Source organism: Terrapene carolina, unplaced genomic scaffold (assembly GCF_002925995.2).
Source record: "Terrapene carolina triunguis isolate 2854851 unplaced genomic scaffold, T_m_triunguis-2.0 Scaffold111, whole genome shotgun sequence".
Lineage (NCBI taxonomy): Eukaryota > Metazoa > Chordata > Testudines > Emydidae > Terrapene > Terrapene triunguis.
The window spans coordinates 19,493,486-19,517,475 of NW_020664462.1; the positions used below are offsets into that span (position 1 = coordinate 19,493,486).

The 23,990-nt window shown below is 44.4% G+C and overlaps 1 protein-coding gene across 5 annotated transcripts in view; it reads right to left on the reverse strand.

The window, feature by feature from the left end:
• Positions 1-23,990, reverse strand: part of DIP2C (disco interacting protein 2 homolog C) — a 491,632-nt gene that overhangs the window by 163,546 nt on the left and 304,096 nt on the right. For all 5 annotated transcript variants that reach the window (XM_026652183.2, XM_026652182.2, XM_026652181.2 and 2 more), the window contains one exon: positions 18,661-18,771. In XM_026652183.2, coding sequence (XP_026507968.1) covers positions 18,661-18,771 — 111 coding nt within the window. The remainder of the gene's footprint in view (positions 1-18,660; positions 18,772-23,990) is intronic.

The following is a 23,990-nucleotide window of genomic DNA, read 5'->3' on the forward strand; positions in this document are numbered from 1 at the left end:
ACGTTCTGAGGGATCTTTAGGTCCAGAGCTCAGCCCCTGTTCTCCTCCTGAAGATGAAAAGGGGGTTCTGGATAGTTGCTGTGACTTTTTTGGGATCACCCAGACCTGTGAGGGGTTCTGTCAGTGCCTGCTTTGTAACTTTGGGCACCTTAATGCTCTGCTGCTATGGCTTGCAGCCCTCACACCAATAGCCAACCCACAAACAAAAAAGTCTCACCCTGGCTTCCACCAGCCTAGTTACTCCTTGCGGTGTGACCCCAATAACCTTTCTGGTCCCAAGTCTCCCCAAATCCGTCTACCCCAAGACACTACCAGACACTTGAACTTTTCTCCTTTGGTTCGTCACCCCCGAAGTAGTGAAACCAGCACCCAGTTATCAGTTCACTTTGGCACACACACTGCATGCAGTTTGCGCAACGGAGACCCCATTTGGGGTAAAAATAAACAAAAGGTTTATTTAATAGAAAAATCACACACACAAAACTCACACATTCAAAGATGAATTGGTAAGGGAAAGCAAACACATACAAGTTACATAGAAAATAAACAAAGATGCAACTTCTAGCTTTGCACTTCTGCATCAGATAAATTCCCTTTTCTAATACAAATTACCAATTCCCTTTGAACACTTTCCCAGCATACATGGATGGCCTTCTGCCTCTGAGACTGTCCCTCGGGTTCTGGATAAAGATTTCAGTTTCAAGCATACTTTTAAAAAGCCCCCCCGCAGCCTAGGGACTCATGGTTATTGAGGGTGGGGAAATCCTAGCTGGGATGTCTCATTGTTTTCCCATTAACCCTAATGGTCCATCATTTGAACTACCTGCGTTGTACGATGCTAGGTGCTTGGAGCTAGTCTGGTCTGGTTGAGGAAGCAACTCCTGCCTGGCTGACCACTGCCCTGCTTGGTTATTACAAGCTTTCATAAAGAACTTGCTTGGCGTGTTTTTATACACAGTAACATTGATTCAATTGTTTATTTTGGGGGGTTCAGAGCCACTGATCTCCCCTGGCAGCATCTGGACCCAGATTGTTACAGCTGCAAATATTTTTTTTAAAAATGTGCAGGGGATAATTCTTCAGATAAGCAAGGGGGAGCGGAAACCTCAATGGGGCCCCCAGCCACTGAAGGGCAGTATGCACATTACTGTGCATTTCAGCACACACACAATGCTTTAGAAACTACCACCACCTACATCACAAGAGGTTGGTGATGGTTAAGTATTATTCTCCTTATACAGAAGGGGAAGTTATGGTAGAAAGGTTGAGTTGACCAGGACCAAAATCAGCTGTGTCAGAGCAGGGAGTGCCGTACAGGAGTCCTCTTTCTCAGTCTCACACCTATGCACTAGACCTTGTTGGCACTCATGCGGTTGAGCTGCCCTGATAGTGGTCACACTGCCTGTTCAGTACGGCAGCCAGCTCAGCTTCCAGCAGCCACCAGGAAGGAATTTGTGGCAGACTTAGGTCCATCTACACTTGAAGCTGCAGGTATAATTTCCAGCTTGAGGGACATACCCCTGCTAGCTCAAAGAGGAGTGTAACCACAGTGGGAGGGACTAGCTGCCTCAAGACCCCAGGTGTGTACTCAGGAACCTAGCTGCTGTGGCTTCACTTCTATTTTTAGCATGTTAGCTTGATCAGAGCTAGTGCAGGTATTTCTCCTTGAGCTGCAAATTACACCTTCCAGCTCCCGTGCAGACATACCCTTAGTGACAGCACCAACACCCTAATCAGTATTGCCCTAGCAAAGTTGCAAACTAATCCCTGGTCTTCCCAAAAGCTGAGGGACTTGTGACCCCAAAAAGCCAGCCCTGTGGGACTGGTGTCAGGAAGGAACCAAATGACTTGTGATCTTCAGGGAAAGAACAGTGAAAAAAACTGGGTCCCTAACAATCAGTTCACAGTTTCAAGGATATCCTTGCAAGGAAGAGAGCTGGAAATGTAACTTTTATTAATGAAAACTGATGTTCTCTCACATTCTGAGTTCCCCCAAATCAAACAGGAGCCATAGACGCAGGCTTCAGAGAGGCCAAATTGCAGCTCTGCCTCTGCCTTTCTCAAATAGCTTTCAGCCCTTTGAACACATGTAGAGTTGGCTCATTCTTGCTAAACAACCTGTGTGAATGAATTTCTTTTAGTCGTTCCTCTTAGGTCACCCCTCTCAACACTGTCATTTTTGTTGCCGGTAAGGAGGTGACTAAAATGAAATGAAATACTCCAGGTGTGGGAGTAACCAATGCTGCACCTTATTTCTCTGCTCATGGCTGATTTGCTTTTCACTATTCTTTAGCACTGCTTGTTGTCGTGTTTCTCGCCACATGTATAAATATTTGCATTTTTCCAAGCTGAATCTTACTTTTTCTGTTCATGTTTTTCACTTAATTTTTATTTCTCTGTTCTTGCTCATATTTTTCAAATGCTTCTAATTTAGAGTCAACTGCAAATTTTATTAACAATCCTTGTCCTCTCTTGTTCAAATCATTTTAAAAGATCTTATATAAGAATGGAACTAACACCGCCCACTAGGCACCTTTCCCATTGCCAGCAGAGGCAGTGAAACCTTTCACACAATCATTGTGTGTGTGGGTGTGGATATAGATACATGAACACTTTATTGTAACTTTTTAGCATTCTATTTTCTATTTACAATTTTTTTAACTGTAACTAATGTCTCATTTGAGCTTCCTCCTCTAACTTTTCTAGTCATTCCAGTTTCTTTCCTTCTATTGTGTCTTATTTCTTAGTTTGAAAGGTTGTCTCTTTCACCATCAGAAGTTGGTCCAATAAAAGATATTATCTCACATACTTGTTCTGTTAACTGCTTTTTTCTAACTTCTGTTCTCCTTCCTCTTCCTTTTTCTGGATTTTAACCCTAAATTTTCAAAAGGTAACCAGTATTTTTGAGTGCCCCAATTTCAGACATCTTGAAAGGGTCTGGCTTTCAGAGGGCAGATGCTCAGTACTTTTTGGAAACCAATCTGGTTGGGCACACCAAATCACTAGGCACTGAAAATTTAGGCCTTATTGTTTACCTCCTTCCATCAACTTCCAGTTTTTACCTTCATTTTCCCATTCTCATCTCTCAACCTCACTTCACATCAACCCACAACTCTGAGAGACATCTCTATATCCACTCAGGCCTTCCCAACCCTCCATTTTGCCTCATTTCAATCCCAAATCCTTCTTACTTATTTTTCCCCATTACCAGATTTGAAAAGACAAGATACAGTTTGAATTACATTGATAATGTCAAATCCCTGAAGCTCTGCAATAACGAGTTCAGAATGCCAGAGGATTCCTTATTAGAGGCCATTTATATATGATTGATATTGCCGTAGCATCTGGAGGACCCATCACAGATCAGAGCCCGTGTGTGTAAGGCACTTTACGATGAGTAAAACAGTGACTGCCCCTTCCCCACAGATCTCACAGTCTAGAATTATGAACACGATGAACGCAACAGTTGGATGAATCGACAAATAGAGGTGGTTTGGGGAAAAAGATAAAGAGTTATGTTTGCATAAGTAAGTTGTACATCTAGTGGAACCGTGTCCAGTTGTAGCTAAGAACAATGATGCAGCTGATGCTAGTAGAAACAACTGAGTATCACAAAGCAATTTGTAACTGTGTATCACAAAGCAACCTAGGTCCTAGAGGATAGTTGTGTAGGCCCGGCTTGACATGAGTAATCGAACACGGGTCAGGCCTCATTTCTTGGGAGACAGGATTAGGGAGGTAATTATGAGCAGGAATAATTTTTGGCTAAAACTTGAGACCTGTAGACAAGTCAGTCCTGAGAACAGTAGTACTATGGGAGGTAATTATAAAGGGAAAAAATGTTGGCAGTCACTGCTTTAAATCTGAGTGATAGCTGAAAGTCTCCTGTGACTTTAATGGGACCTTTGCCATAGTTTTCCAGTGAAACCAAGGATATGCTGAGTGGGAATTTCCAAAAGTGTTGCACATAAGTACTCTGAGTAGAGATAATTTGGCACCAGTGTTTATTAGAAGCAGGATCAAGATGTGCTAATTGGCAGTGACGGGTGATAAAGCAGATAATGTGGTCTGATCAGTCTCGGGCTGATAGCACCTCAAGGGTTGCTGTCAAGTAGCTTGGTGGCTGGTGATCTCAGACATTGCTATGCTTATCCCATACAGGGCACTCATTGGTAAATAGAAAGCGGCCTCAGCACCTGCATTTCTGATGAGCTGAAGCCAAGTGAATCTCTGTATTGGTGCTATGTTGTCGTGGGTGATGAGGCTGCATACTATGAGGCAGGCAGTGTCTGACTGTTTTGATAACAGCTCTAGACATGAAAGTAGGCAGAGTTGTGGTAGAAGCTGTTCTGAGTCCCATTTCTTCTCAGCTACACTAAGGGGTGCTAGTTATCCTGGAATGTGGCATCTAACAGTAACACAATCAGCTCCCTCTCTAATGTAAGATCATCCAATTCTAATAAGCCATTCATTTAGGTGAAGGTCCTCGAGGCTACAGATGAAATAGTCTTGAGATATTCCTTATTGCTCTAGGATAAACTTTTCTAAAAAGTAGTTTAGGAGCTTGCATCCCCTCTTAGGCTCTGAGGGCACAAATTTCCAAGACATTTAGGCACCTAAGTCCTGCTGACTCACAATGAGACTTAGGCTCCTAAATCACTTTTAAAAAGGAGACTTCAGTACTTTTGAAAATTTTATTGAATTTTATTTTATGGCCTGCCAAATAAGGAGGGATGGCTTCATGGGGATGGGCAAATAAATTTGACGAGTGCATGGACTTAATTTTGTGTGCTCTACAAAAGGTTGTAAGTTGTACTGTCACATAACAGCTGGTAGTAGAGTCCAGGGTGCATATTTGTCTGCATCCCTCTGTTCAAAAGGAGACGCGCTGGGAGCCCTGTGCTTTTACATTCTCTGTAATCTGAATGGTAGAAGCATACAGTTATCATGCCATGCTTTCCATGGCAGCAGTGGAACTCTTGTTAATTCCTAGGAACCTGCCAGTAGAGCAAAGGTAAAAGCTGAAAAGGCAAATGGGAAAACTGGGATTAGACTTCTTGGAGTAGTACTTGTGACTGCACTGGAGTGTCTCGAGGACACGCTGCAAGACAAAGAGGTAACGTGTAACTACAGGGTGCAACAATTGAATAGTGAACTCCAATACTGTTAGAGCTTTCTGAAATGCAAGGCTACTTTTACTTTACGTTGGAGTCTTTTAGTCACTAAAACAGTTAACTGCCAAAGCTTCTACCTCTGATCAAGAATCTCTATATTGTGAGATTTGAAGCTACATTAACTCTACACACTATAAGTGAAATCAACAAAACATGCAAGTCTCCTCTATGTATTTAATCTCTTATTTGTAATGTAGAAGTCAGCTTCCTCCAATGACTTGATTTCAGACTCCATTACTAGGTGATCGTAAGTAAATGAGCTTTTGTATTGGTTTCTAGCTATAAAACGGAGATATTTGCTTAACTTTCCTGATGGATTTTGGAAAGATTAATTATCCTTACTAAAGTTTATGCTGTACACAAGTACATGTATTTACTAGAAGGATATGGACAAATAAATTGTAGTGCGATTGACTTAAAATGGCATTCCAGAATCTAAATTTCATTTGGGGAAAAAAAACTAGGACAACATTTTTTAAACCTGAGTACATACTGTTAGGCTCATAAATCTATATTTAAGCAACTAAGTACACAATGTTGGAGTGAACTCCTGGCCCTACTGAAGTCAATGGCAAATCTCCCATTGTATTAAACAGGCCCATGATTCACCCTGGATTTTCAGAGGTGCTGAGTGACCCTTGTTCCCACTGAAGTTAATGGATGCTGTATGTTTAAAAGCAAGGTAAGCTGAATGAGCGCTAGCCCCCTTTTACATAAGTACAGTCTGTCTACACAAGGGGTTTCCACAGGTGCTATGCCGGTGTAGGAGAGGCAGTATGGCCTACTATACGAAGCACTGGACTGGGACCCAAGACACCTGGGGTCAGTTACCAGCTCAGCAACTGCTTTGCTGAGTGACCTTTGGCAGGTCATTTTCCTCCCTCTGCCTCAGTTTCATTATCTGTTAAATGGGGACAATCTTACTGACCTTTTGTAAAGCACTTGAGAGCTCTGGATGAAAAAGCACTCTAGAGAGCTAGGTATTACACTGTTGCAAAAAAACTCCAGTATGGGCAAATCTTTACTCCTTCTCTATATGAGAAAGTCATAAGAGTTTAAATTACATTGGGCTTTAAACCAATTTAACTATCCAGTGAAAACTAGTGTGTGGATACTCTAGTTTTGGTTTAAGATGGGCTTATTTTGGTATAAACAGATTCCTAATTGACTTAAGCTAAATCCAAATAAAGAGAACTGGTTGAAAATCGTTGTCAACTTCTTTCTGACAGAAAATTGGGTTTTGGATTTACAACCATTCATGAAAGTCTCCGCTTTCCTCAGAATTTTGATATATTTTTTAAATTGGAAAACCAAATACCTGAAAATGGAGAAAAAAAATCAGCTGAAAACTTGTTGGCTTCTGGCCGAAAGCAAATAAACAATGTTGTGTTTGGTTTTTCAGTAGGGAAAAAAAGTCAGTTTTACCCTGAAAACTCTGACAGACACAGAATTTGGTTTTGGGTAGTCAAAACTTTCTGCAGAAAACAAACCATTTTCTGACCAGCTCCCGAAATAAGTCTGGTTTAAACTAAAATAAGAACCTTGGCACCAGTTTAACTAAATAGGCAAAGAAATAACAGCTTTGGTTAAAGTGGTGCAGCTTTATTGTGTGCAGACAAGGCCTCAACTTCTAGCCTCCATTGCTCCCAGAGTAACCTTCAAAATGTGAACCAAACTTAAACCACGCAGTCCTAACTGCTTGAAACACTAGCTCACAGAGCTGTGAATGACTCAAATAATCTCAGTGGCTGTAAGGTTCAGTCACCAACATTAACTATTTCATTTGCACTGTTGTAGCTGTGTTGGTCCCAGGATATGAGAGAGACAAGGTGAATGAGGTAATATCTTCTATTGGACTGACTTCCAATACAAAAATATTATCTCACCCACCTTGTCTAGTTCATTGTCAGTTGTCTTAGCAGAAGCAATGAACTAATGTGCTTACCTGTCTTGGCTCCTCAAAGTTAGTGGATTTTCAAGCAGCTGTTTGCTATCAAGGGCTCCTGAGGTGGGGGACAAGAAATTTAACCCCCAACTCCAAATTTAGAAACTTCTGCCTCTACCCAAAAGGAGGAAGAGGAGAACTTAATTCCCTTCCCAGTACCCAAAGCTTCAGCTGTGTTCCCTTCCAAAATCAAATGACTAACAACACCTTACATCCTAAGCCCATTGCTGGGGAGTGAGGTGAGATAAAATTTACACATGTCCTGCAGGCAGATTCTTTCACAGAAGACACTGCAGACATGCAGAGAAAGGCTTATTCATACAAGGTGACCTCAATTGTTGTGATGGGACTGTCTCAGCCACATAGGGATTTATATATTAATGGGAACACCTTGAGTTGCACTTAGAGACAAACAGGCAACTGTTGTTGCATGGTCTCTGCCAGCTGAGCAAGCAACGTAAGAATGGCCATACTGGGTCAGGCAAAGGTCCATCTAGCCCAGTATCCTGTCTTCTGACAGTGGCCAATGCCAGGTGCCCCAGAGGGAATGAACAGAACAGGTAATCGTCAAGTGATCCATCCCCTGTCACTCATTCCCAGTGTAACCCACACACCTCCTGGGTTTGATGTTCTGTCCCATCTAGTGGCACCGAGACCACTTAAAGTGAGATTATGAGTCTCCTCTACAGCCTTAGCTAACAGGCAGTTGGCTTTTAGCTCATGCAGTAGAGGCTCATGCATTTAGTTCCAGAGGTCCAAGGTTCGATCCCACCCTCCGACTAACGGGATCTGTTGGTGTTACCCCAGCTTCTGGCAAACGGAGGCTAGGGACACCATCCTGGCTATTAGCCATTGATGGACCTATCCTCCATGAACTTATCTACCACATTATGCAATATATGTGGAGTTCTCAGATATCTACAAGAGTAGCCTCACAGAGTGTACTGCAATAACCTGAATGCATTTATAAGAGGGGTGGGTAACTATCAAGGCCTAGCTAAGAAAAAAGTGATTGCAACTGCCTTTTCTGATGTGGACTGAAAAAAAAGGTGTCAGCTGGGATTCAAAGAGTTGTCCAGGGTCAGAAAGCAACCCAAAATTGCAAAGCTCTCAGACAAAGAATGGGCAAAGGCCCCTCATTAACTGAGGCAGTCATCATATTCCTCCATGCTTTCCCCCACAACCTCTGTTTTGTCTAGATTCTACCACTTGCTCACATCCTAGTCACCATATCAGCCAGGTTCTGGGAAGTCTGATACTGTACCAGCTAGATCAAATGAAAGAATGAAGAGACGGTTGTCATCTACATAGTGATAACACTGCAGCCCTTTCCTTACTATTTCCCCCAAGAAAGAGCACTTTGAACAAGAGGGCTAGGAACATGCCCCAAGAAGATCATCAAGAGAAATGAGCAATCTCCGTCTGAACCACAAGTGAGTTAACAAAATCTCACAGTAAATGGTATCAGAGTGCTAGCAATTTAAAGAATCAGCATGGACATCTGACCTTTGTTTCCCAGTTTAGTGATGGCTCTGTGTTGATGATTAATTACCATTGACCTGAAGGGTTAGCAGATGAATCCTTTCATTATTTGTTCTACAGTGAGCCATTTTAATAGACATTAAGACACTCTTAATCTATCATTTAACTTTATTTCCTTCATTCTCTGGGATAACACTTAGGGCTTGGCTACACTTGCGAGTTACAGCACATTAAAGGAGCCCAGGGCGCACTGGCTCACTACCCATCCATACTGGCAAGGCACATAAAGCGCTCTGACTCCACGACTAGAGCGCTCCTGGTACTCCACCTCGGCGAGTAGAATAATGTTTGATGTGCCCCCGCTGGAGCGCCCCAGCATCAGTGTGAACGAGGTGTTGCATTACTGTGCTCTGATCAGCCTCCGGAAATGTCCCATAATCCTCTTAAGTCAAGTGGCCACTCTTGTCATTGTTTTGGATATGCCCTTTGAAAGCTCCATTTGACAGCCAGCATGCTTATCGGCTCCGAGACAAAGCAACCATTACTGTGGAATGCTGTGTGTGAGAGAGAGAGAGGCGGGGAGGGAGCGTGAGGTCTGCTGCTGTTTGAACTTACAAGACAGCCTGCTGACATGCTCTCTGCCCCCCAACAACCCACTCTCTCTCCCCCCACATATACACAACACACTCCCTGTCACACTCCACCCCATCCCACCCCCAATTTGAAAAGCACGTTGCAGCCACTTGAATGCTGGGATAGCTACCACAATGCACTACTCTCTGTGGCCGTTGCAAGAGCTGCTCATGTAGCCACGCCAGTGCGCTGGCAGCTGTCAGTGTGGACAGTCTACAGTGCTTTCCCTACTGCACTCTACGAAGGCTGGTTTAACTCAAAGCGCTCTACATCTGCAAGGGTAGCCATGCCCTTAGTAAAGGTGCACCAGCAGAAACAGTTCTCCAAATCCACACATTCCAGTCAGGGTTCATATTCCATGTTATGCAATGTACATATACTCTGATCTTCCCATAGACTAACCCCCTTTTGTGTTTTAATTCATTCCTTTCAAGCTCTATAAAAGTGCTGGACTGAGATCCTGAATTTCCTTTATAAATAAGTAAATCTTGCAAAGCCTATCCAGCTCTGACATCTTCTCCTCATCTGTGACGATCTCTACAGAGGATGTCTCTCAGTGGTTGACCTTCTTTCAGATGCTTCATAACTCACATAGAGATTATTTGTTTTAAAGTGGAATGACCTAACACCTGATACGAAGAACTTTTCTGTCTTTTCCTTACTGAACACCGTTTAGAGTAGGAAAGGTAGCTGATGAATCTGAGCTAGTCTAGACCTGTACTTAGGAGACTTTCATCTTGGCAATATCTCCAAAAATTACCAATTGAAAGTTTTCTTCTTTAAAAAGTGCAAGCAAACAAACACCACACACAATCCTCCATTTTCCTCTTTACTGCTAATTCTGCTCAACTCCAAATCAATGAGTACTGTAAGCAAAAAACAGACCCTGAAGCAAAAGTGTCTCAGCTAGCCAGCCAACCCGCAGTTTAAATGTATTCCAGGTGTGGTACCTTCCTTATAAGAATGTGTAGGGAACTGGATTTGCTCAAAGGATGCTGAGCATCCTGATATCCCCATTTCAGGAAGGAAAAAAAAAAAAGTGAATTCCTGAAATGGATCAGCTAACAAACCATTGTATCATTCACCTGAGTCATCACTTATTAAGGAGCTGTCCTACCTTTGCCAAATGAGTTGGTCTGTCCAGCTTCCAGTAGGCATGTGTCAGTCACAAAAACCACCCTGTCCACAGTGGTCACTAACTGAATTACTTCTTGAGTCTCAAAAAGAGGCTAGTTACTTAATGAGCCTGGAAACTGAGCTGTTCTCTCAAGTAGTAGTATCTCTAGGTCATGGAAAGGCAGCAGGGAGACGCTTACACTGGTATTGCCCATGCTATTTATGGTCTGTGGAAAACACAGGGTTTGTCTCCACTTACCGGGGGATCGACACACAGCGATCGATCCACCGGGGGGTCGATTTAGCGGGTCTAGTGAAGACCCGCTAAATCAACCGCTGATCACGCTCTTGTCGACTCCAGTACTCTACCGGAACAAGAAACATAAGGTAAGTCGACAGGAGAGTTTCTCCCATCGACCCAGCACGGTGTAGACACCACAATAAGTCGACCTAAAGTTCACATAGCTGGAGTTCCATAACGTAGATCGACTTAGTCCTGTAGTGTAGACCTGCCCAAAGTCTTCAGGGCTAACAAGCCAATATCTTGTGTGGGCAGTAAAATGCAGAATATTCATAATTAATGCTGAGCTTCAGTACCTCTTAAAGGTCCAATGGGGTACAAAGTTGTAATTAGGGATCCATGCAAGACCCCATGTCCCATTCATGGCAGGAACTACAGAATTATTCAGCAGTGCCCCGCTCCTCCTCCTCTCTCTCACTCACTGCCCCCTGGCCCCGCCAGATCAGCACAGTATTCTCAGCGGTGTTTACTTTATACTGTCCCTAAACTTTACATTTTGGTTGTGTTAAAGATTTTTGTACTGACATTGAGTAGCTGCATTGAGTAAATTGCAAGGGGAAAACAGAGGTTTTATCAGCCGGGGGGAATGGCTTGCAGGAAGACATGAGCAGCAGTTCTGTTTTTTTGGCATCCAAATTTTGGTACTGGCATATCTGTCCAGGCCATATGTGGCCTCTCTCTGGGAAATGCAGAGATGTTAGGCACTTGACTCTCAATGCCTTAATTTCTACATTTGATTAATACACATTAGTTCATTTACATAAATTACAACCCTCTTCCTCTCCACAAAACAAATGCAGACAACTTCCTAGCACGTCTTGATTTTGTAGATTTGGCTATTGTGAGTGGTGGAAACATGTTATTTACTATCCCCCCTTAATGAGGACAAATATCAAACAAACAAACGTTTGATAAACTATTTCACAAAAAGATCATTGTGCTGATAGGATTTCCAGTCCAATAGCTTTGTTTTCTCTCTGCCATTCAGCAGGGCAGTGACAGTAAATCTAATCCAGTGGGTCTCAAACTTTTGTACTGGTGCCCTCTTTCACTAGCAAGCCTCTGAGTGAGACCCCCCCCCCATATAAATTAAAAACACGTTTTTATATATTTAACACCATTATAAATGCTGGAGGCAAGCGAGGTTTGGGGTGGAGGCTGACAGCTCGCGACCCCCCCCCATGTAATAACCTTGTGACCCCCTGAGGGGTCCTGACCCCCAGTTTGAAAACCCCTGATCTAATCTAAGTATTCTTCAGTGTGAACAGCATTAGAATCTAACACACAAGGGCTTCGCTAGTATGGAGGCAAATCCAACCTGAGCTGCCTGAAGAAGCTGCCTTGCAGTCTGCGCAAGCAGCTTGTATCTCCTGAGAGCAGTGGTGGGCAACCTCTGCCCCACTGCCTTAGAGTGCCTTTCTCATGGTACAGATCCCACTGGAGCTGAGCACTCCTCCAGCAACAGTGCAGGGGAGTTGTGCTCGAGACCACGTCTCTGTTTAAAAATACATTTTTAAAAAATCAAGTCCAATTAAAAAAAACCTGTTTGTTTTAAAAATCATTATTTTTATTTATTCTGGTTCCTAACCAGCCTGTGGGCTCCAGAGCTCTGACTAGAGCAACTCTCTAGAGTGCACTACTCACTCTCACCACTCTAGAAGTAGCTCTATGGCCCTGGGTAGAGGCTGGTCAAAAAAACTAAAACTTTCCTGGAAGATTTTCAGTTTAAATTTTCCAAGGAACGTTTTAATAAAAAAAAATTAAGTTGTAAATCAAATATGCAGTGAAAATTCTGGACGTTTCTACCCTCTAGCCATGGGTGGGTTGTGGGACAACACTTTTAGTGGGGCCTCTCTGATTAGAGTCCTAGAAAACTGCAACTATACAGACCACACCTAGGATGAACTCTAACTTAGTGAGGAGCCCTAGAATACCTTGGTTACTACTCCACAGCTCTGCAATTTGGGTCAGAAGCGGTGCAACCAGTAGCCAAAAACAGGAGTCTGACGTCGACGTGGGAGACTTTGCAGGTCTGCCCTGGCGAGGGGATGTAGCCTCTTTTTCTCTCCCTCTTTAGGGCAGCAACTAAGGGTGTTGGGCAATTTGAATTCCCTGCTCCCCACCTAGCAGCCCTTGACAGAAGCTAGCTGCCCCCTCAACCCTGCCAGCAACAGCTAAACATAGTTGCTTAATTTTTGAGATCGTTAACACTGACTAAACCGTCAGTCTTCAATGCAATCATCCAACTGAGGTGAATGGGAGCAACTCCCACTTCTCTGAGCTAATGTTGTCTGCAGAGATCACAGCATGTACACATCAGTTTTTTTCAGGTTCTTTGCAGCCACACAGGCCAGAAGACTTAGTTTATTTTTAGAGGACAGCTTAGATCTTGTGCACAAATGTGGGGCAATTCTAAAACTAATCCATGATAATGTAGCAATGTATGTGGCTGTGTAATCTCATACATGACACCCTGTTCACAGCTGAAGTTGGCACTTAATTGTTTTGCAAACTCTGACGGAGTGCAGAGACTCTACCCAGATCTTGGCAAATGAGGAGTTAATAGCAACTCAGGCTAACACATCCTCCATGGAGGGGCCATAAAAACAGCTTCCTAGAAAAGAGACTCCCTCCGAGAATTTGTATTTGTATTTTAAAAATGGATAATGTAGCATGATACTGCTTTAATTTAATCACCTGCTTAAATATTTCTTTAAGCTGTTCTCTTAACGCTGGACTTCGTATCTGGGTGAGAAACCCTGAGCTGGGGGGGAATACTGGGTACATTTTGATTTATTAGTTTTTTCTATGGCCATGTAAAAGTCCTCTGATAAAGAGATCCGACTAGCTGACCTATGGATATTTTGTTCTGGATTGCCACAATAGCTTATGTTGTTATTCTCTGTTATAGCCAGCTTATGGGAGTAGATCATAGGCCTTCCCTACACAAGAGACATGTACCTATGGACTTGGATGGGCATATACATGAGGAGGCTAACCCCTCCCACTGTGTGTGCTGCCACACTACACTCTATTTTAGCACACTAGCTCTCAAGATGGCAATCATACCCCTAGCTTGAAGTGTAGATGTACCCTTAAAAATAATGGGAAACCATTTGAAACACTGCTTCAACTTCAGTGTATATAGGTCAGAGTCTGCCGCCACCATTTGAAGAGTCTTGACAGTTAGACTTGCTCTGAGAAGTGTTAGATGTGTAGGTCCAATCGAAATGGTACTTTACATGACGATGGTGATCTGTGACCCATTTACCATGGAGTTTGCAATGTTGTTAACACTGGTAGAACTTAACTAATGTTCACTGCAGAGAGAAACTTAAAAAAAACAACCAAAATCTTCCCTAGTGTACACAGGGCCACAGAGGCATTCTTTGAAGAGCCAGCATCCCAATGTGAATCCCAGCCTTTTACTGGCTTAACACATTTGTTTCCAGTTCTCCGAGACTTCATGATCAGAACAGAAAAATCATTCAGTTCTGATTACCTTCTTGCTTTTTACCCTTCTTGATTTCTAGCTATTGTAGTGGATACTATTTTGAAATGATACAGCAATACTATGGATTGGTACCTTCTGAAATCAGCTTAGAAACCCAATTTTCAAATGGTATAAAGAAATTATCAGCTGACAGTGAAATAGCAGCTGCTAAAATTATGTGAGGGAAAACTGTTGCAAAGGGCCATATGTGGCAGAACTTTCTGAACACTTTTCCTGGTTCAGTAAATAACAAGAGAATGTTTACTCTTGGGAGGAATAAATCAAAGTTATCTATGAATAATTATTGTCCATGAACATTAGCTACACTTCCTAAAGGGCTAGCTGGGGTAATTTATATTTTAAAAATGGATAATGTAGCATGATCCTGCATTAATTTAGTCACCTGCTCAAATATTTCTTTAGACATATGAAGAATCTTTAGAGCTATAAAATCAGACTGCTGAAGTTCTGAGCTGTTCAGTTTAAGAGTTTCGGGATGGTCCATTGGAGGCAAACAGGCCAATGAGGAAAATTTGAATCTGTGTTCAGATTCTGAAATTCCTGAAAGCCTAAAGGATGGGAGTGGACCTCTCTGTACTTTAAAGAGTAGCCTGAAATGTGGCTAGTCTAATACCAAACTATCTTTGCAACCCAAAATTTACTGGCAATCTTTAGAGAAATGATGAGCTATCATGAGCTTGCCCCTGTGTGCCAGTGAGGAACCAATTTTTATCCAGAACCCGAGAATCTTTCAAAAAGATTTTCATAATTATGGCAGTGCAAAAATTCTTTTATAAGAATTTATATGAGATAAAAGAAATATGATTGAAGTGAGAAAATAGGTAGGGATTTAAAAAGTCAAGGTACAGTGTTTATTATGGTAATACAACACAGTAAGGTTGGCAATAGAAGAAAGAGGATGTTGAGTCTGCAAAGAGCTAATATAACAATATGGTTGACACATAAATGTACATGGAAGGCAAAGACAAGGAAGGATGTTGGATGATTCTCAGGATGTGAGGCCTCCAATTTGAAAAATCTTGCAGAGCAGAGGCAGAGCAGAACTTTGATCATAAGCTGGGGTAGAGAATTTGTATTCAGATGCTAATTGGAATAACTTATGCAAAAACTGAGGAAGGGAAATGTTTTCCTGGAAGTGAATTACTTATTGGATAAAGACTGCACTGTTATTTTGTTCAGGGCCTGGTCCAGGAAGATGTGCCAGATATGATAACCAGCAATGGAACTAATGGGTACCAACTAGATTTAATAATCACAATACTTTCAGAGCTGAGATGCTGATGTATTAAGCACCTCAATAAATCAAACAAAAGCTTTTAACTTAAGAAAATCTGAAGTCAAGGAAATGTGAATCACACATGGGAGTTTTGCTTATAATTTTGTTATCTATAGTAAAAAGACTGATGAAAGGGGGACTATTATGTATTAAACCATTTGAGACTGAAATGTGCTTTTAACCTAATCGATTCCAAAGCGAAAGAAGAGCAATTGATTCTACAGTAGGGACATCAAATAGTACCAATGCAAAATTCTTCAAAAACTAAACTGAAAACTGAACTTAAATTGCAGATAGCTTCTTATTTTTGCTTTGAGGTACTTGTGGACAGAGGGCTCCTCAAGTGAATTTGCTGGCGAGCTTTGTGGCTTGTTTTGCTGAAGAGTCACACACTAGAGCACTCATTACCAAAATTTTAAGCCCTGCCATAAACTTACATATTATTGTCGAGCTTTCAGGTACTGACTGTGAAGATCTTTCTCAAATCAGTGAGGGGAAATCAAAACCACAGTAGCATGATCCTGACTTTATTGAACCAGACTATTTCATTAATAGAGAACAAAGTTTTGGCTGTGCAGTCCACATCCATTCCTCCAACCAATGTCAACGTCACAATGCGGAAGCCTTATGATAGGGGAAATGATCAGCTAAAATACAGAAAGAGAAAACTGGCCTCCTATAGAATGCATAGGAAAGTGAATAACAAAAGTATTTGTATTATCTTTGCCCTTATGCATTTATGCAGGAGAGAACGGAGTCGTATTTTTTCCTACACAATTTTCTGTGAAGAGACTGGACACTGAACTAGACCAGTGCTTTTCAGCCTAAGGACCGAACATATTTCAAAAGATTAAGAGGTCACAGTCAATATTTTGGGGCAGGTTTTCTCTCCTGTTCTGCTCTTTTCACCCCACTGAGGTGATGCACTGGAGCTGGAAAACACCTGCAAGACCCCTAGTGCTGGGGAATCCCCCAGTCTGAGAGGGGTTGGCTGGCTCCTATATATCCTTCCCTACCACCTCTGGCTCCGGGGGATGACCTGAGGACAGGTAGGGCAAGTGGCTGGAGTGCCCTGATTTCTGGCTGCCCCCAGCTGGTTTATGATGCTTTGGGGGATGATAGCCAGCTGACACAAATTAAAACAACTCCCAGTCTGCTCTAGCCTGGATTGGAGCTGGAGTAGAATATCGAAGAGCCATAGCTGGCTGTTGGTTCTCAGCTTCACCTCCTTTTCCCCTTTCCTGGGCTGCCCTCAGTAGCAGTGTGGGAAGAAGAGGGGAGCCATCCTTTGTAAGGCACTCCCTCAAGCTCAGGATGAGCCAGTTAAGCTCCTATCCCCTTCTTCCTGGGGTTCCCAGAGCCTGTCAGGGAAGCAGATGAGTAGCCAGTTACTCTCTGGGGGCATCCTTCCTTCTATCCCTGTGACAGAGCAGGCAGACCAGCTAAAGAACAAAAGGGCCACCAGCTTCTCATAGCACTCCTGGCTACCATCAGAGCTGGTCCTGGTGCTGCAGGGAAGGCAGGAGAAGATTGTGCCTCCCCACAGCGATGAGGCGGATTCAAACACTTCAGTTTACACATTGCCAAGGGAAGCTCAATGCATTGTCAAGAACAAATTTTCTTAACACAATTATTCTTGAGAGTCACAGCGTAGAATGCTGAGTGCCACAAGGGACCAATGCCCGGACACCCCTGATTTAACAATATTGTTATGAATTAAAAAAACAATCTGGAGAGAAATCAGCCAGTTCTTAGCTGAATGTTGTTGGAAGTTCTTGCAGGTCAAATGCCAAAGAAGTAGCATGTGGCAAACTTAACCATTATTTAAATGAAAGTTGGCAGAAACCACTGCATCTGACCTGAGGTTTATTTAACTTAACTGTATCAAAATAGTCTGGATGCAAATTAACTCTCTTTGTGTAATATTTATTGTTTCAATTTCCTTGAAATGGAACTGGCAGGCACTTGGCCTAATGCAATGAAATGGTGATACGCTGCAAACATTTTAACAAGGCGCTCCCTACAAGTTTCCAACTCAGTAAGCTGTGTGGGACTGACTGTTAAAATGTACCCCTCTCCTCGAACACTATCCAACAATTCCATACTCTGCTCTTCCCCACCCTCCAAAACCATTAAGTCCTGGCCCAGATGACCTTACACAGAAGGACAGACTAGATAATCACAGTTGTTCCTTCTGACATTGGAACGTATGACCCACAATACTTCCTCAGAGCATCTCATGGAGGCTCCCCTGTCTGGCAGCAAGAGTGTTAGTGGCAGGCAGGCTGTCCTGGGACCTCTGGCAGTCATCAGTGGTTTGGAGGTGTGGACTTCTCCTATGTGGTGGTAGTGAAAAGGGGACAATTCTCCCTCCCACTCCCACTCCTCAAACTCCAGGATGAGTAGGCTGGCAGAAGTTGACAGCAGAACTCTCGGTGTTGCAACAAATAGGCCCTGATGTCTGGCTGCAGCAGCTGGTGAAGGGAGGGATCATAGAATATCAGGGTTTGAAGGGACCTCAGGAGGTCATCTAGTCCAACCCCCTGCTCAAAGCAAGACTAATGCCCAGTCAGATTTTTGCCCCAGATCCTTAAATGGCCCCCTCAAGGATTAAACTCACAACCCCGGGTTTAGCAGGCCAATGCTCAAGCCACTGAGCTATCCCTCCCCCCCAGGTTAATCTCCTAGGCTAATCTCCCAGGTTCTCCTTGAGGCACTGGTGGGAGAACCATGAGGGGAGTTTCCTTTGTACTGCTGCAATAGTGACTAGAGCAAAGCTAATCCTTGTCCAGTTGCCGTGTACTATACACAGTTTACATCTTCGAGGAGATACGGGACTTCGTTCTCCTCTCACTTACAGATCAGTAACCCCCTTGCCTTGTGATTTACACCAATGTGAGTGAAGAGAATTGGCCCTCAAATTTAGCAACTAGAATGAAACTTTTTGGTAAGCTTCACAATTTATTTATCATGTTAGAATCTGTTCCTTATCAATGTTTTCCAAGTAGGGTGCATTAACATGCCCAGCTCCTTTATTTCTCATTAAGCGTTCTTATGGTGTTTGCAAATTAGAATCAGTATGGTAGAATTTCCGTTCATGCCCATGATGAATATTTCCCTGTTGTGGCAGCTGGAAGAAGAGTTCAACTAAAGTCCCACTGCAAACAATTGAACTGGAAGGACACTCTCCACCTCTGTGTTCATTTAATTTCTACTTACCTGACCTATAGCGCTCATCCCGTGACCCTGAGGACCTGCGACGGTGATATCGAGAGGAAGAGGAAGGGGTAACAGGAGTTCGACGTTCTTGTGGCAATGCCTGATCCACCCCTGCATTAATGAAAAACAAATAGTTCTGGTTGGATTACAGAAGATTGTTGTCAATGCAGGATTTGAGCACACAAAAAGCCAACTGAATGTTCAGCTGTTAAACCATTTGATTTCTATTGGTAAAAACACTACTAATACTTGGTCAGCTGTTCTGGCCTAGTTATGTCAATGCTGCGGACCAAGCAGTCAAAGGAGCATATGTTCTACAAACACCTAACATCAAGGGGGATGACTCCAAATTATGATAAGCTGTATAGTCAACAATATTTAGTTGGAAAAAAGATCACTTCCATAGTTTATGACCAGGGCCGGCTCCAGGCACCAGCTGAGCAAGCTGGTGCTTGGGGCGGCAGATTGTTCGAGGCGGCATTCTGCCCAATCCTAGGGCGGCACGGCCGCTTTTTGTTGTTGTTGTTCTTGTTCCGCTCCGGCCGCCCTGTAGGGGGCGGCGGCACGGAGAACCAGAGCGCCCTGCAGGGCAGTCCTCTTCCTTCCCTCCCCGCCAACCGGAGCGGAGCCCTCGCGGCAGGAGGCGGCGCAGCGGGAGGGGCCGTAGCCCTGGCCGCCCCCTTCTCTCTCTCCCGCCCGCTCCCTCCCCCTCCGCCCCCCCCAGCCGGTCCCCCTGCACCCGCGCTCCGGCCACGCCACAGGGCGCGTGGGGTGTTGCCGCCTTTGCGGGGGGGCCCCCCCGGTTTTTTTTTTTTTGCTTGGGACAGCCAAAAAGCCAGAGCCGGCCCTGTTTATGACTATAGGAGTACCATGTGTAAACGATCAAAGTAAGTATTGTATTTTGTTTCACTCTAGTTAAGCCTAGAGTGTTAGGCACCACCTTTCTAAAAAGACAAATAGAATTAGAGTAACAAATGATTCTAGGTTTGGGAAACAAACTAAATTGCTTAACCTTTCTCAGTATTTTCTGTCTGGAGAAAAAAATGGAAAGGAGTGAAACCACACACAAATCAGGACCTCGCTTTGCATGGCCACAGAAGTAAAAATTAGGGGTCTAGACACATGCTGTGTTGCAGGTTTATATTTTTTATTTGTAGTAATATTTTTTTTAGCTCCCAGAAGTTTTACCGTTAAATGCTCCTTCCTTGGTAGACGAGGGGAAGTGGGCAAAAGTCTGTTTATTTTTGAGTGACAAGAATTTCCAAGGACTTGATAAACAAAAATCTAAATACCAACTCCACATTCTAGATATGTTCCAATTAGCACTAGTTGGGTTTGAAAGGACTCTACCTCAAAGTGACATGTCAATTTAAAAAAAAAAAAAAGTCGGAATTGTACCTTTTATTATTTCTTTGTGATGTAGAAATGGACACGTCAAAATACTGCTGTTATATTTTAACTCTCAGAAATACCTGCAAAGTCAAGTGTTGTCTTCCCTGGTTTTGCTGGAGGCCCTGTTAGATGTCTCAGAGCATGCTTAGTATGACAGCTCATCTGAACTGAAAGGGTGAAGGTGTTGACTCTCTAACAAAGGCTTCTTTTATCCAGAATGTTATTAGCAATTGAAATTAAATAAGTGTTTGCATTAAATGAACTGGCTCAAACCCCTTCCTTTAGTTGCTCGGCTTTCATGCTACTCTCTTATGTCATTTCACTAGCTCTCTAGTTACTAGAGTCTTCCAGGGCAGGCAATCTGAATTCCTAATGTAAGGAAATGAGCAGAAGCAAACATTCCTGACCTTGTATAAATTGTGAAGACAGAAAGGGCCCATGTTCCTGTTTTTCTTTCCTTAGCAGGTCACCAAATCAAGAGCAAAGTTTGCTTTTGGTCAAACTTTCTAAAAAGTTTAAGGGCTTGTCTTCACTACCTGCCTGGATCAGCGGGTAGAAATCAATCTCTCGGGGATCGAATTATCGCGTCTCGTTGGGACGCGACAATCGATCCCCGAATCGACACGCGTGCTCCACCAGCCCAGGTAGGAGTAAGCGCCGTCGACGGGGGAGCTGCGGCGGTCGATTTGCCGCCGTCCTCACAGCGGGGTAAGTCGGATCAGATACGTCGAATTCAGCTACGCTATTCGCATAGCTAAATTTGCGTATCTTAAATCGATCCCCCCCACCCTACCCCCAGTGTAGACCTAGCCTCTGTCAATAATGCTGTTTAAATTTGTGCTTCAATATATGGTCTAAGTGTTTTCTTCAACTATCCATTTTGGCTTTCTAATGCTGTGGTAATAAAATATTTTTTGGAAAAACTTATATTTTACTGAAAAAACATTACTGAGTTGGTTTACATGCAACAGCAGTACCTGTATTGTAAAGTTTTCCAACAGTGGACCTGCTCCCCAATATGCCCTAGCAGATTAGTGGTATTGGGGAAAGAAATAAATTGGGCCCATCTATAAAAATGTAAATGGATGATTATAATGAAGAAAGGGATTATGTTTAGTTAACAAGAAAAGAACAAGTAATGGGCTTTAGATGGAGCAGGAAAAATTTAATTCAATACTAGAAAACCTTCAACTATAAACAGGCACAGAATGGAACAAGCTGCTAGGGGAGGCGGTCGATCCTCTAAAGCAATATTTAAGACTAGATTATATACCGTATATACTCGATCATAAGCCGGTTCGTTTATAAGCCGAACCACCCCCCAAGATGGATAAGTAAAAATGGAAAAATTTTATAACCCGTTCATAAGATGACCCTATAATTCAGGGGTCGGCAAACTTCAGCTCCCGGCCATCAGGATAAGCCGCTAGCGGGCCGAGATGGTTTGTTTACCTCTAGCATCCGAAGGCACAGAGGTAAACCTAAGTAAACAAAGTGTCCCGGCGTGCCAGCTGCTTACCCTGACGGGCCAGGACAGCAACTGGTGGGGAAATTTTTTTGGGGGGAGAAGCTGGGAGTCAGGGGAGTAACCCCTGTGACCATCCCCCACATGACCCCACCCCTAGCCCGGGACCCCCACACTCTCCCCATCCCATCCCTTCCCACCTTATCTGGGGAGGGCCAGAGGAGGATGTCTCTGGCCTGGTTGGAGCTGCTCCGGCAGGCTGGGCAGTGCAGCCGCAGCCTACTCCGGCGGGCCAGACCGGGCAGTGCGGCTGCAGCATGTTCCAGTCGGCTGGGCTGGGTGGCATGGCCGCAGCGTGCTCCGGCGGGGCGGGCTGGGTGTCACGGCCACAGCCTGCTCTGTGGGACGGGGCCTAACGGCACGGCTGCAGCCTGCCAGCCCCGGAGCTGCAGCTGCTTCGGAGGCTGGGGGGAGAGCAGCGAGGCCAGAAGCAGAGAGACTCTGGCCCTGCCTCTTCCCTTCTGTCTCTGCTGGCTGTGCTGCCTCTCCTTGCTGGGGGGGAGGGGCTGTGTCCCACCTCTCCCTCTCTATACCCGTTCATAAGCTGACCCCCTTCTCTGGTGCTTCCCTTTTTTACTAAAATAATTCGGCTTATGAACGAGTATATACGGTATTCCATTATCATGAATTTCTTAGGAATAATTAAATCCTACCCTCACACAGGGGGCCTGGATTAGATGTTCCACTAGAGAGCCTTTTGCATATAAATGATTCTATGAGCTTTGTAGTTAAACTCTAAAATCTCCTAGGTGCACAAGAGTGTAATGGGATATGCATCTATTCTTTTAAAATTGCCTAAACAAAGTACTCTTTAAATAACTTGTCCTGAATCTCAGGGCATTTCAGAAATTTTGATCAGTTTTTCTGTTCCCCACTTGATTAAAGGATCTTTTCAGGAAGGAAAAATATGTAGACCTGAGAGCTACACCACCAATCATACTAAGGCCCACACCTCCCCTTCTTTTCTGGGCACATGATGACTGCCTGCTGCTTCTGCAGTTTCAGCTTTCCCTCTGTATGTGGTGAGCAGGGCCCTGAGAGCACTCAGTGACTGATGTCACTATGGCAGGAAGTGCAACTGGAATGCAAAAGTATTGTTCAAGTCGCTTTGGGTTTGTCTACACAAACATTTAGTTCACAACCATACGGTGTGTGAATCTAACCTGCACTAGCCTGCTGTGGACTAATTGTCCATCTGGACCCTGCTGACATGCAGTAACAGTTCCGTTAAAATGCTTTGATCCAGTTGCAAAGAGGACTAGATCAAAGTGAAAAAAACTGCAAACGAGTTGATCCTCCACCAGTCCGTTACAATAATCTATAAAGTGTGCTTGATTGATTACTCCCCGTTTTCCCCTAAACATTGTAACCAGAGGGCAAATTAATATCAAAACACTCAACAGGACACATTAGTTAGTATATAACAGGGGTCGGCAACCTTTCAGAAGTGGTGTGCCGAGTCTTCATTTATTCACTTTAATTTAAGGTTTCGCGTGCCGGTAATACATTTTAACTTTTTTTAGAAGGTGTCTCTCTATAAGTCTATATATAATATAACTAAACTACTGTTGTATGTAAAGTAAACAAGGTTTTCAAAATGTTTAAGAAGCTTCATTTAAAATTAAATTAAAATGCTGATCTTAAGCCGCCGGCCTGCTGAGCCCACTGTGGGCCTGGGGTTCCGTTCACCTAGGCCGGCAGCGGGCTGAGCGGGGCCTGCGGCCGGAACCCTGGCTGGCAAGGGGCCGGCAGCCAGAACCCCAGGTTGGCAGCGGGCTGAGTGGGGCCGGCAGCTGGGACCCCAGCTGGCAAGGGGCCGGCAGCCAGAACCCCGGGCTGGCAGCCAGAACCCCAGACTGGCAGCGAGTTGAGCGGGGCCGGGGGCCGGGACCCCAGACCGGCGGCGGGCTGAGCGGGGCCAGCACCCCAGACCATCAGTGGGCCGAGTGGCTCAGCCTGCTGCCGGTCTGGGGTTCCGTCCGCTGGCTCCTGCCAGCCAGGGTCCCGGCTGCCGGCCCCGCTCAGCCCGCTGCCAACTGGTGCTCAGGGTGGGGGGTGCAAGAGTCAGGGCATGGAGTTTGGGGGACTGGGTATATGTGGGGAGTGCAGGAGTCAGGGAAGGGGGTGTGGGGAGTGCAGGAGTCAGAGCAGGGGGTGTGGGGGGGCTGGGTATGTGTGGAGGGTGCAGGAGTCAGGGCAGGGGGCGAGTGAGGGGGTGCAGGAGTCAGGGCATGGGGTGTAGGGGGCTGGGTATGTGTGGAGGGTGCAGGAATCAGGGATGGGGTCGTAGGGGGGATGCAGGGGGCTGGGGTGCAAGGGGGGTACAGGGATCAGGGCAGAGGGCTGGGGGGGTGGGCTGGGATCAGGGGGTGCTCCCAGCCCCCAGCCCTGAGCAGCTCACGGCAGGGGGCTG